The 12,716-nt window shown below is 52.1% G+C and overlaps 1 protein-coding gene across 5 annotated transcripts; it reads left to right on the top strand.

Annotated features, from left to right (window-relative positions):
- The first annotated feature begins 208 nt into the window (after nucleotides 1–208).
- On the top strand, nucleotides 209–7,547 carry TNFRSF6B (TNF receptor superfamily member 6b). Of its 5 annotated transcripts, none has more exons than XM_033075263.1 (5): nucleotides 209–347; nucleotides 1,073–1,149; nucleotides 1,624–2,005; nucleotides 4,135–4,329; nucleotides 6,639–7,547. In XM_033075263.1, exons 2-5 carry the CDS (start codon nucleotides 1,108–1,110, stop codon nucleotides 6,914–6,916), a joined length of 897 nt encoding a protein of 298 aa, XP_032931154.1. In that variant the 5' UTR covers nucleotides 209–347; nucleotides 1,073–1,107; the 3' UTR covers nucleotides 6,917–7,547. The 5 variants fall into 5 exon arrangements, with proteins under 5 accessions (XP_032931154.1, XP_032931155.1, XP_032931156.1 ...); XM_033075264.1 differs by lacking the exon at nucleotides 209–347 and adding an exon at nucleotides 477–594; XM_033075265.1 differs by lacking the exon at nucleotides 209–347 and adding an exon at nucleotides 477–607.
- The last annotated feature ends 5,169 nt before the right edge of the window (nucleotides 7,548–12,716 follow it).

Below are 12,716 nucleotides of genomic sequence, written 5' to 3'. Positions count from 1 at the left end.
GACGGTCGGGGCTGTTTGGGCAGGGTCGGCGCCCTCGGAGGGCGCTGGGATGGGGTCGGTCCCGGAGCCCCTGGGCAGAGCCGAGGGATGCTCCCCACAGCTCCGGCTTCACCGTCCCCAGCCAGGAGCGGCCCCTCGGGGCTGCCTTTGGCGGGACAAACCGTGCTGTCCCAGCGAGAGGCAGCTGCTCTTGCTGGGAAGTTGTTCGGCTTTTACAGCCGGGGAACAGAACGCTCTCAGGGGAATTTCCCTGCCTTTCCCCTTGCCTGAAAATTCCTCACCAACCCCCTGTAAAACTTAGCCTTGAAAAACTATGCGAATCCCACTCGCCTCTTTCCTGGACACAGGTAGAACTTCATTGCCCTGGAAACTTCACTTTTAGAGGCAAACGCAAAACCGAGAGCGAAAGCCGCTGAGGGAGGGCGCTGGGACGCGAAGGCGGAGCCGGTGCAGCGGGGGACCGAGAAAGGCTCGCGAGGGGGTCGAGGGGGCCGGGATGGGGCAGCGATGTCACCTCCCCTTGCCCAAGAGGGGTCTTTCCCAGGGGCCGGTCTATAAAGGCGCTGGCGGCCGCGGGGAGCGGCGCGGTGCGAGGTGCGAGGCGGAGGTGCGGTGAGCGGAGCCGGTCCGTGAGGATGGGATGGGATGGGATGGGGGTGGGAGGGAAAGGGAGGAAAGGGAGGAAAGGGAGACCTTGGCTGCTTCCCCACCAGTTCCTGCTCCCTCTGGGCTGCGGTGGGCTGTGGGTGGGTTCCCTCCCACGGCGATTCCACGTGTCTGGCGCCGCGTGCCCGGGAGCGCTCAGAGCCTCCCACCCCAGCCGCTATAAGGCTCCGCTGCGTCCCTGCGCTGGGGAGAGCCGGCATCTCCTCGGAGGGAGGGCTGACTCAGGAAACAGGCGAGGAAACCCAGTCTTTCCCAGCAGCCCTTTCCTATCAGCCTTTACCTACCTGCCCTTCCCCATCTCGCTCTGTTTTAAAGCTGGCCGGTTGGGTCGAACCTGCTGCCGCAGAGAGGAGCTCCGGTCCAGGCAGCAGCCGCAGCCTCTGAAGATCCGTCTCTGTCTCCCCAGGTCTCTGATCCCGGCGCTCGGAAGCTCTCGGTGCGATGCCGTCCTGCCACGTGCCGAGTGTGAGGCATCCATCCAAGGTAATGGATGTTCTGCTTGTCAGGCTGGGCACGTGGGCTTTGAAAAGGAAAGGGAGGATAAACAAGCTCTGGGATTCAGTCCTGTCCTGAGCATCTGGGTTGCCAAAAAGTGTTAAAGATCCTGGGGAGCGTGCTTTGTATCTGCTGGTTTGGGAAACTTCCCTCCTGCTTCTTCGTTTGCAAGGTGTCTCTTACTGCAAATGGTGGGAACTGATTGGGGTGAAAGAGGGGAATGTGCTGGAGCTGCTTCTGGGTTCTGAAGGCATCACAAATGGCTTTGGGAAGGATGCTCTGTCACCTGGGATGGCAGAGGAGGGCAGCAGCTGGTCCTTGGGCTGGGAACAGCATAAGGGAGGGAGGACAATTTTTTGTATCTACAACAATAACAAGTTCTGTAACAGCAGCAGCCGTGTTTGCTGCTCCCGCCTCTGCCTGAGGATGAGCTCAGGACTCTTTGCGCTGTCTTTGCCGTAGTGGATCCTTCCCCCTCTCCTCCTTTTGCTGGCTGAGCTCACCTGCGATGCCCACCGGCCCACGTACCAGTGGAAGGATGCTGTGACGAACGAGAGGATCACATGCCAGCAGTGCCCTCCCGGGACCTTCGTGTCACAGCACTGCTCCAAGGACAAACCCACGGAGTGTAAGCCCTGCCCGGAATTGCACTACACTCAGTACTGGAACTACCTGGAGAAGTGCCGCTACTGCAACGTCATCTGCGGGGAGAAGCAGGTGGAGGTGCAGCAGTGCAATGCCACGCACAACCGCGCCTGCCAGTGCCAGCAGGGCTACTACTCCCGCCTGGAGTTCTGCATCAGGCACTCCGAGTGTCCCCCGGGCTCTGGTGTTGTGAAGCCGGGTAAGTACCAGGCGGGCACTGGGCACCCTCACAAGGCTCTTGTCACACCCCAAAATCCCCGCTGGAGATAAAAATCAAGGATAAATACAGCAGCCAAATACAGCAGTCAATGCTTGCCCATAGCCTGACCGACTTCCTTTTAGCTCTGGTGCTGGCACAGTGCCATCCTTGCCAGCGTACTCCTGCTTCTTTTCCAAGGAGGAATTTGGTTGGGTTTTTCCCCAGCTATCACTCTGAAAGCTTTTGAAATCCCCAGCAGCACACTTTGATGGGATGTGTCAATCCCAGTTACCTGCCTCACCTGCCACAACAGGCAGAGCCAGGCTGTGTCTTGGCCATCCCTGGAGCAGCCACTGGCCCTGTTCCACGGGCAGGTGGGAAAGTCCAAGCTGCTCCTGGTCCTTCATCAGCTCCCTTCTCCCTGCATAAGGCAGCTCAGGAGCTGGGAATGTTGATTATCTGGGCTGAAAAAGGTCACTGATGATGTAAGGGCAGAGGTGGTGAATGTTTGTAGCTCTGGGGCCAGGTTTTGTGTTTTTTCATTGAGCAATTTGAAGAGGCTGTGTTGAAAACACACAATGGACACACGGCCAGGTTCCAAAACCACAAAACTAGCTTTGTTTTGACTCCTGAGTCTGAGACTCCACCTCCTTGTGTGATCTAAGTCCCAAGATATTTTAGACTATTTATTTTCCTGTTGTTTCCCCAGCACGGATTTCTCTGGTCCTTTAGTTGCTCTGAGTGTGTGGAAACTCATCAATCACTGAGGACCAGGCTCTGCCTGGAAACCACAGCAGGGGACAGCAAACCAGTGTGGGCAGCACCAGCAAACCCAGCAGCATCCTGCTTCACACTTTGAAGTGGGGAGGCATTTGAAATATGAAGGCTTTTGAAGCATGGAGTCTTTTGAAGTACTTCCATGTGTGGGATGGAAGAGCTCCAGGCTCATCAGCCAGAGGGAAAACACCTGTTGTCTTCAGCTAATGTTTATGATTGAGGTTTGGGGTTTAATTTTTCTATAGGACATGACAAAATGCAGTAACACAGCAAAGGGGGAAGAAGATCTCCAAGCATTACAGTGAAGCACTTTGAAATTAAACATGAAATTTGTCTGGAGGGTTGGCTTTAGGACTGAGGAGCCATGCGAGCAAGCTGGGTATTTGAAGAGAAGCTGTTTTTTTGTTATTATTATTTATTTTTTGCAAATGCTTCTTGTGTGGGGAGGATTGTACCCCAACCCAGCTACCTGAACACCACAGCAAGGACTGAGTGAGTGTCCAGTGTGGTGGGCAGAGCCCTGGACCTGCCAATGCTGGGGTCTGGATGAGGAAGGTGTGGACTGGGGGCCACAGGCAGAATTTGCTGGTGTTTGGGTTGGATGAGGACTTGATGGGTGTGTAATCCCCCTGGGCAAACGAACTTCTTTGGGATTTCCCATTTGCAAATAGTGGCTCTGATGTTGGGGGTTATGGCTGGGCCTTAGAATCATGCAATGGTCAGGGTTGGGAGGGACCTGAAACATCAGACTTCTGGGAAAGCCTAAAGGTGCCAACAACTTAGAAACTGCTTGTAATTCGATTTGTGAAGAGGAGGCGAAAGGGATGGGAAATCTCCTATCCCCAGAGCCCTTTCCTCTGCTCCCAAGGAACAGGAATGTTTCTTGGTGCAATCCTGGCTGCGTGGCATCATCCCTGTGACACAACGGAAGCGCTGGCCGGGAGCCAGGGGAGCAGTGACAGGGCAGCCAAGGACAGCTGAGCTTTCAACTCCACAGAGACTTTTACTTTCACTTGGTCGGGAACCTCTGGCTCTGGGAACCGAAGGGCTGGTGTGATAGCTCAGCCACCTGTCTGGCTGCTGGCTCCTATCAGGGAGGGGGCCTTTTGATAGATGAGATGTCCTCTTGTCCTCTTACATCTGTGGGCTCTGACAATTTATCAGCACAGGCTTGGGAGAAGGCTGGGGAAAGCACTGCTGTTTGCCCTGCGTGAGGACATGTGATTCCCAGGGCAGGTGCTGGCAGTGATCATTCCCAAAACATCTCCCTCATGCTCAAATGGTGTCTGGCACCACCCTCTGCTCCTGTGCAGACCTGTCACCTGATGGTCCCGTTGTCTCCCCACACACAGGTACCCCCTTTGAGGACACCCAGTGCCATGACTGCCCCCACGGCTTCTTCTCCTCCAACTACAGCACCAACCCATGCCAGCCCCACCAGAGCTGTGAGCAGCAGGGGAAGCTGACCAACGTGCAGGGCAACAAGTACCACGACACCCTCTGCACATCCTGCGGGCTGGGGAGAGGCAACAGCACACAGGGATCAGGTGAGCCATGGGCACAGCATGCCAGGACTGATGCTGCCAGGGTGAGGGCAAACTTCCTTGTGACTTTCTCCTACTTAGATGCAAAATGTGGTGAAATGGCTTGCAAAAGCATGGAGTGATCCATAATTAATCATAATTATGGCTAAAATAGTCTGTCTCCATCTTTTTCCAGTCTTAGTCCCATAGAGCAAGGACAGGGTGCTGGGCTTCAGCAACAGTCTCTGCGCAGTGAGAACAAAGAGCTGACAGTGAAATCCTGTTGGATCTTACCAGGAACAACTGGGAGTGCTGGGATGGGATATTTTTGGCAGATGAAGCACCCAGCTTGGCTCCTGCACTCCCTTTTCCTGGCTTCACCTGTTTTCCGGAAGCTTTTATGGCAGCCACAATCTGGTCTCGTGCAGGTTAAGTGGAACAGAGGCCAAGGTTTATTGGAGCTGAGTGTGAGGTGGTTTTGACCTTTCAGGTGTAAAAGTGGAGACATGGTGTCAACCACGACACCGTGATGGTGCAGATGTAGTGCTGAGCTGTGGCAGAGGCAGAAGTTTGGGCAGGAACAGCCAATGGGCACAGATCAGAGAATCCCCAAATCTCAGGTTGGAAGGGACCTCAAGGTTCAACTTTTCTTGGCAAAAGAACAGAGGAGAGGTGCAGGGCAGAGAAAAAGGCTCTGTTCCAAGAGTGCTTTGTAACATGCTCCCTCCCCAAGTTAGGGGGTGAGGAAGGGACTGAAAAACCATCTCAAGGCCCCCCAGACCCATCCCAAGGGTCTGATGTCACTTGAGGTGAGGCTGGAAGCTGTTTGGAACCACCTGCTCCACCCTGAGGATCCAGACATGGGAAAGAGTTTCATGTGGCTGGTCTGGATGTACCTTCACCCTTAAGCTTATAAAAATATAATCAGTCATAAAGCCATAGAATAGCCCAGGCTGGGAGGGACTTTGAAAATTTATCTGGTCCATCCTTTCATGGGAAAATGAACCTGGATGAAATTATCCAGTGCCATGTCCTGAAAATCTAAAAAGCAATGGGGATCTCACCACATCCAGGGAAGGTTGTTCTGGTGTAAAAAAAAAAGATGTCATTGTTTCATCAAGATGAAACTTGGTAGAAAGGCTTTGATAAAACTCACCCACAGGGTGGTCAGGCACTGGAACAGGGTCCCCAAGGAAGTGGTCATGGCCAAAGCTGTCAGGCAGGTTGTAAGGGGTTTTGGGTGGTCTGTGCAGAGCCAGGACATGGACCTAATGAAGGGACTTGTGGGTTCCTTCCAGCTCAGACATCCCATGACTCTAAAAGATTTTCCTCAGTGGTGAGGGAGCATGGAGGCTTTTCCCCCGCCAGCTCTCGCCTTTCCATCCTCTCCTGGCACCACCAGCACAGAAATTTCTCCTCACAAAGCCTGACTCACACCACGAGCTCCCTGCCAGGAGTGATCCCAACACCCAGAGTGGAAAGCTTTGTCACCAGTGGAATGCAGTGACGGGGTGAGGGATGACCAAGTCAGAACAGTGTCAGCAGCACATGCGTCAGGCACCGGCCCCTACAGCCAGACCAGCCCTTTGCAGATATTTATAGAGAGAGGACGCCCCAGCAAAGGGAGCCAAAGGGCTTTTTGAACTCCAGTTTATTATGAATCCTCTCAGGAGGCACACAGGGCCCTGCTCATTGTCAACCCGAGCCTGCTGGAGAGGCAGAGCCTAAGCAGTGGAGCTCAACTCACCCCACTATAGCAGTGAAACCATTCCCAGTTTGTAATGACATGAAACTGGGCTAATCTATCCCTGATTGAGTAATCCTTTGGCCTTGGCCTCTTGAAAGTTCTTTCTGTTTTCATTCCTTATGCTGGATGCATTCCAGCAGCTTCCACCAGCTGGGACCAGATCTGTCCCATCCCAGCGTCCTTGGGCTGTGCTTAGGGCAGGTCCTGTTACAAGATTTACAATTCTGTGTGGCAAAACAGAAACTTTCAGGAAAAAGAATGTGTAAATACTTACTGCAATTACTTCAGATTTGCCTGGGCTTTTCCTGTATTCCCTGATAGGGAGTAGCATGGAATAGATACATTGACTTTCCTCAGAATCTTTACAGTTTGTTTTCCAATTTCCTGGAGTAGGCTGTGTCACTGATGGGAAGTTCAGCCTTCCACTAGACCAGCTTGTTCCAAGGCCCATCCAACCTGGCCTTGAACACTCCCAGGCCTGGGGCATTCACCACCTCCCTGGGCAGATGTCCCACAGAGAGCCTTGGCAGGGCTGAGCCCTGCTCTCCCACGTCTCTTTAACCTCCGGGCTGTTTTCCCCCACCAGCTGAAGAAGATGAAGACTGCAAACAAGCCATGATAGACTTTGTGGTGTACCAGAACATCCCCGTCAAGAAGCTGAAGCGCCTGCAGCAGATCCTGGAGCACTCACCAAAGAAGCAGGCACCATGGACCAGGGCAGACATCCAGGAGAAATTCCGGGCTTTCCTCATTCACAGGAAGGAGGAGGACTCTGAAGTCACCAAGGAGCTGCTGGATGCGCTGCGCAGGGTCAAGCTCCACTCCATTGAGGAGAAGGTTCGCAAGCGCTTCCAGCTGTACTGAGAGCATGAACTGGACTTTTTGGGTGCTCTTTGTTTTTATCTTCTGAGGCTTCGTTAATTTATTCATCTTTCCAAACATAACTTGAAAAGCAGCATGAGAGATGAGCAATGGAGTGTCACTGGGCTGTAACTGATGTGTCACTGCTGATGGCATGGGATGGGATGAGACGGGATGAGATGAGATGGGATGGGATGGGATGTGTAAACAGCAGCATTCCCTTGCTAGCAGCTGGGACAGCTCCTGGGAGCTCACCAGGTGTTGGCCACTGATTTTCCAGCCCTCAGCAAAGGTCAATATTTTATCAGAAGAAAAACCTGCATCCAGGGTCATTATTTCTGGGGAAGAACATGGTCCCCTTTATAGAAAACTGTTTGGCTTTGTATAGACTGTGTAAGTTCAGGTTTGTTGGGGGTTTTAGTCATTTACCAGTATTTTCCACAGAGGATTTGCTTGCATTTCATTGTCATGCTTTTGTTTGAGAAGAGTTTGCTGCTGAGGCACAGGAAGGGGGAGGATGCCCCAAACTCACTGGTACAGCTGGCTTGAAATTTATTTCTTAACTACCTGTTTTTATACCATGTGTGAAAGATGTTTTCTAAAGAAAGAAACCAAAGAAGTTATTTTATTGTACCACTCTCTGTCACCAGAGTCCTTTCCTAGTCTTACTTGGAGGTGGTGTTGGGAGTCCCAGATGGTTGTATCTTACCCTTGTCTGCTTTTCCCATCTGCCTTTCCACACATTGGAATCCCTGCCCATGGCAAGGCATTGGAACAAGATGATCTGGAAGATCCTTTCCAACCCACACCATTCAGGGATTTTGTGACCACACACCCCCAGCCATCCCCCTGCCCCATGAACCATGGCAAGGCTGTGTGCCAGTGGGATCCAAACAGTTTGCACTGGGATTTATGGCCAAATATACTCATATTTCATGGGTCAGCCCAATCATGTCCTCTTAGCCCCAGCTCTGTTCCCAAACCCAACTGTGTGCTCAGTCAGCCAAGAGCTGGGTTTGGGGCAGTTGTGCTGACTGCAGGAGGTTTTTTTAAACAGATGTTGCTTAGGGAAGTCAACAGGAGTGACCTCCTCAGGCATTTTCCAGCCGGCAGCAATGATAATGCAGAGCTACATTTTATGTGTTGGACAAATGAGTTTGACTTTTTATAGCTCTTTTTTAATGGAGCAGATGCCAGGAATAGTTTGTGGTTCAGAAGACAATGTTTTCCCCCAGCTCAGAGCTGTTTAAAGCTCTCTGAAGCGAGTGCTACCTGAAAGTGTCCCACACTTCTCCCATGCAAGGAACCTGCAGAGAGAGAAGGGGATTTACCCTCCCCTTGCTAGCCCCTAGGCTCTTCCTGCTGCAGTGGCAAATTAATCCATGGCAGTCTGGATGACAGGGGATGATCCCAAGAGGCAGTGCTTGCCTCTTCACTGTTCCAGAGCTCAGGAGTCCCTGGACACCTGCCTGGCACCACAGGCTTGAACTGAGGATCCCAGGCTTGAACTGGGAGCCCAGACTTGCAACACTTCACCCTGGTTTTGGGCTCCAAGGATGAAGCAGCTCAGCAACTCTGCCATTGTCCTGTGTCAGTTCAGCCAGGGAAGATGAGAAGCAAAAGGCTGAAAAACAAATGGCTGAAAAGCAGCTGAGGGGAGCACTCACCTCTCTGCATTGAGCCTGGCCTGATCCTGGGAATCCCCTCAGTCCTGGCAATCTTCTCAAAGATTCGTCAAGCCTCTCTTTGAAATCCAGCCAAGGAGTTTCACAGGGGACCAGAACTCCCTTTCCCAATGCTCAGTTTTTACCATGTCTGATCCCTGCTCTCCCAAGCTGCTTTATCCCAGTGGGATGAGCTCAGTCCCTGAGCATCACTTACTCCGAGTCCCTTGGCAGGAGCCAAGCCCCTCTGGCACGGTCTGAGAGCAGCTGGGGCAGGAGATGAGGAGGGTTTCCATCAGAGCACTGTGAGAATTGAAGCACAGCTGCAGCACTTTGCTCCAAGGCAGAGTGCGAGGCAGGACACCCAGTGCTGATGGGTTGAAGGCTGGGGAAGCTGGAGCCTCTGGTGCTGGCTGCAGCTCTTTGAGGGATTCCCATTCTACTGCACTGCAGTTATCCTGACTCAGCACAAAGGATTTGGAGTCCTTGAGCTGAAGGGGAACAGGAATAGAGAGCTGTTAATGCAGGAACCATCTCCCACACCATCCTGGCTTCTTCAAATATGTATTTACCACGGGAGCTGAGAGAGAGGGAAAACAGGAATATCATTGGCAAGAAGCTGGACGCTGGTTTAGTCATTTAGTTCGGTGACTTTTCCAGAGAAAAAGGTGCCTTTTCTGTGTATTTCTTTTTGGTGATAAAGGACCTCAGTGCTGAGGTGGAAGTCCCTGTAGGGCTTGGTGGCTGAGCTCAGGGTCCTTGGGACACTTTATGTTGTCCTTGGAGCTTCCTGCCCTTCTCACCAAGGAGAAAAAGCCTGGTGTGTCTGCTGGCGGCCTCCAGCAGTTGCACAGCGAGAGCCAAGGAGACAGCTCTGTTCCCTGGCTCCTGGGTTAGCTGTGGCTGTTCTGGTGATGTCTCATGGCCAGGGGCTCAGTGAAGATCCAACCAGGTGCTGGCAGAAGTGGAAGCAGAGCAGTTGTGGTTCAGCTGTGCCTGCTGAGCAGTGCCAGAGCCCAGCAGCTGATAAACACAGCCTGGACAGTGATCCTGCTTCTCCCAGCACCCAGCCTCCCCCTGGGCTGCCCTGGGATGTAGGAGAGCCCAGGGAACAGATTTTCTGCTGAATGTTGATGCAGAGGAGGGAAGTTTGGCATAGTTTTTATTATTTTTATATTTAATAACCTGAGTGCTCCATCCCACCTGGACAGCAGGCAGCACAGATCCTTTGTCCCTTCAGACAGCGTGGTTGCAGCAGGTGCTTTGGCAGGCTTGCTCTCACACAGAGGTTTGCCAGAGTTTATGTTGCACTGCTGTGACTCTGAGGGTCACTAGCCATGTGCAGATGTAGCAGGGTGAGAACTGCCAGCTCCTCCCCATCCTGTCAGGAATTGATGCCTTGCTGATCCCTGTGGCCCTGCCAGCACTGAATGAGGGTCTACCATGTCCAGGGGGATTAAATAATGAGGTGGGCCAGCCTTTGTCAGAGCTCTGCACTCACTGCCAGGCTTCCCCTGCCACTGACCACTGCAGCACTGAGGGGCTGGCAGGGGATGATGCCCTGTGCCACCAGCAGCTCCCCAGCTTAGTGCCACCAGCCTGACTTGCTCTGCCAGGGAATCTCCTGAGCACCCACATGTTGTTATCATGTTGTGTTCAGGGGATTTGGAGCCTCTCCTCAGGTCTCACCCCAACCCTGGTCCCCTCATTGCCAAGTTGGCTGAAATTTCTGCACAGGGAATTTTCTTCTCACGTGGGCTCATAGGCAGGGTAGGACTTTTCTGGTAAATATTAACCTTTATAAGGTTAATACCCTGGTACATGAATCCTGCTGGGCTTCCAGGAAATGGGTTTTGCTGGAAAAGCTGGGATGAGCACTGCATGGTGCCAGCCCCAGCATTCCCCACCTCCGCTTCCACAGCCTGGCACCCAAACCACAGCAAGCACTCAAACCACCTGTGGCTTGATCACGAGATATTTCACCTTTACAGCTAATTGACATTAAGAGGATAAAAATCCCTGTTGGTTTCCCCTGGAGTTTCCAAAGCCTGGAGAGAGAAGAGGAAGAGTCAGCAGCGTGAGCTTTTTCCTGATGCTTTAAAAGACTCTTTCCTCATAAACTGTGGCAGAGGAGAGCACATGGTAACATCTAAAAGTAGATGCAGTGCTATCCCAGGATGACTCATACATTCAGTACACAGAAGATAATTTTCCAAATGCTACAAGCACTGCATAAAAGGGCAAGTCCACACTGTTCATGTCAGGCTTCCCCCTGCTGCTAAATGCTTAAACCCAGATAAAATCCCACACAATCACTGCTTGGTTTAAAGTGCTGAGGTGGGTTAGGTTGGTGCCATGGGTTCCCTGGCCACCTGTTACCACAGCCAGGTGTGGCAATGACTCAGGCTGGTGGTGATACCTCAAACTCTGGATCACTGGCAGCAGGAGCTGACATGCTCCCAACCTGCTCATAGCAGGAGCAGTTGGGACACGTCCCTCCTCATCCAAGGAGAGCACTGCGGGCGCTGGCCCAGCTGCAAAGCTGGAATGGGCTCAGGGAATAACTAACGTGAGTGGAAGGAGTCAGAGGGAGTTTTTCTAGTGAGGTCATCACACATAGCTAGCTCATGCCTTGACCTCCAAGGGCGGAGAGCCAGGACTCATAGAGAAAAGCAAGAGGGGGAATTTTTGAGGTGTGCAGAGAGATGCAGAGGGGATGAAACTGGTCCAAATGCATAATTCATCTTGTCGAAACAGCCTGCAGCCCTCTTGGCCCTGAGGCTGCCTCCTTGTCATACACAAGATAGGTAAATTCACTCTCCTGCAGATTTGGCCACCCTCCCCTGTTGCTCAGCAGCTGACAGTGAGCTGAGCCCTCCAGGCTCTGTGGGAGAGGACTCAGGGAGTCCTAACACACACCAAACTTGTTTGCATTCGCCCATCACTATTCCAGAGGTGGAATTTTATCTTATTTTGAAGCACACTTCTATTTTTCTCCTGATGATAGAATTTTCCCTTCTGGCTGTAATCCTGTGTGATGGTCCAGGCTGTCCTTGCTGGGATTCATCCCTCCCAGCAGTCACCCAACAGTGGGATCAAATTTCCTGGTGCCAGGGCTGGAAGGTAACAGTGCCAGCCCTGCTGGAGAGGTGAGTGAGTCTGAGGAAGTCATTCCAGTCCTAGAGCAGGAGCAGAGAGGGCTGAGACGTGCAGGGCAGCACAGCCTGTGGGACAGAGAACGTGGATGTCGGGAGGTCTCACCTGATTCCCTGCCCTCCTCAATTTCTAATTTTTGTTCCTTTCTGTGTTCAAGGAGCTTCCTAAGAGTGGGAAGTCTCCAAAAGCAAGCAGAAGAAGGCACAGCAGGTGACCTGTCCCAGATAGGGCCAGGGGGACACAAGGGAGCTAAGGGGTGAGGACCAGGGAGCCCCATGATGAGTTGGTGTCACTTTGTCCAGGTGAGGAGATGGATCAGGTGCTCTTGGGCTGAGTGGGGCTCATACCATAGATCTGCATCCAGAGCTGGGTGAAAATCTGCCTCCTGAGCACATACCATATATTTTTTTAATGGAAAGAGAATTTTTGCCTTGCATTGATCAAAACCAGAATCTGACTGATAAATCCTTCCAGTGAAACTACGAAAACCTCTGTGAAAAACATTGATAAAAGTAAAGAGTTTGGTTTGTCAATATAGTCCTATTAAAGAAGTTCAAACACATTTTGGTGGCCTGATGACCCTACAAGTGTTTCTGGAGGTCACCAGTTTAGAGCTGTGTCTGGCCTTGGGGTGCAGGAGGGGCTGGGAGGGTCACTCCCCACCCTCACCTCACTGTCCAGCTGCCTGTGTTGGTCTCCAAAGGGCCTTTCCTTGTAAAATGGCAGAGTTGGAACTGAATGATCTTAACAGTCCCTTCCAGCTCAAACTGTTCTGTGATTCTGTGAAATGGGATGATCCTTCCAGGTCCCACATTCCAAAGCTGGGCTGTTTTAGGAGTAATCACCTTCCAAAATAGCAAATCATTGCCACCTGCTGCTGAGTAAGCTGAGAACAGATGACAGTACCTTTAATCACCATCTCCTGAAGTAAATTCAATTATTCAAGAGTATTTAGTGGTCAACAGACTTGTTCAGACAATACT

Source organism: Catharus ustulatus, chromosome 17, assembly GCF_009819885.2.
Source record: "Catharus ustulatus isolate bCatUst1 chromosome 17, bCatUst1.pri.v2, whole genome shotgun sequence".
Classification (NCBI taxonomy): Eukaryota; Metazoa; Chordata; class Aves; order Passeriformes; family Turdidae; genus Catharus; species Catharus ustulatus.
This window is presented reverse-complemented; position numbering and strand designations above follow the sequence as displayed.

Bases quoted from the DNA above. Each gene is read 5' to 3' on its own strand.
- TNFRSF6B (XM_033075263.1), top strand. From the start codon at position 1,108: ATGCCGTCCTGCCACGTGCCGAGTGTGAGGCATCCATCCAAG. The intron at 1,150-1,623 runs GTAATGGATGTT...TCTTTGCCGTAG, and splicing joins GTGTGAGGCATCCATCCAAG to TGGATCCTTCCCCCTCTCCT. The intron at 2,006-4,134 runs GTAAGTACCAGG...CCCCACACACAG, and splicing joins CTCTGGTGTTGTGAAGCCGG to GTACCCCCTTTGAGGACACC.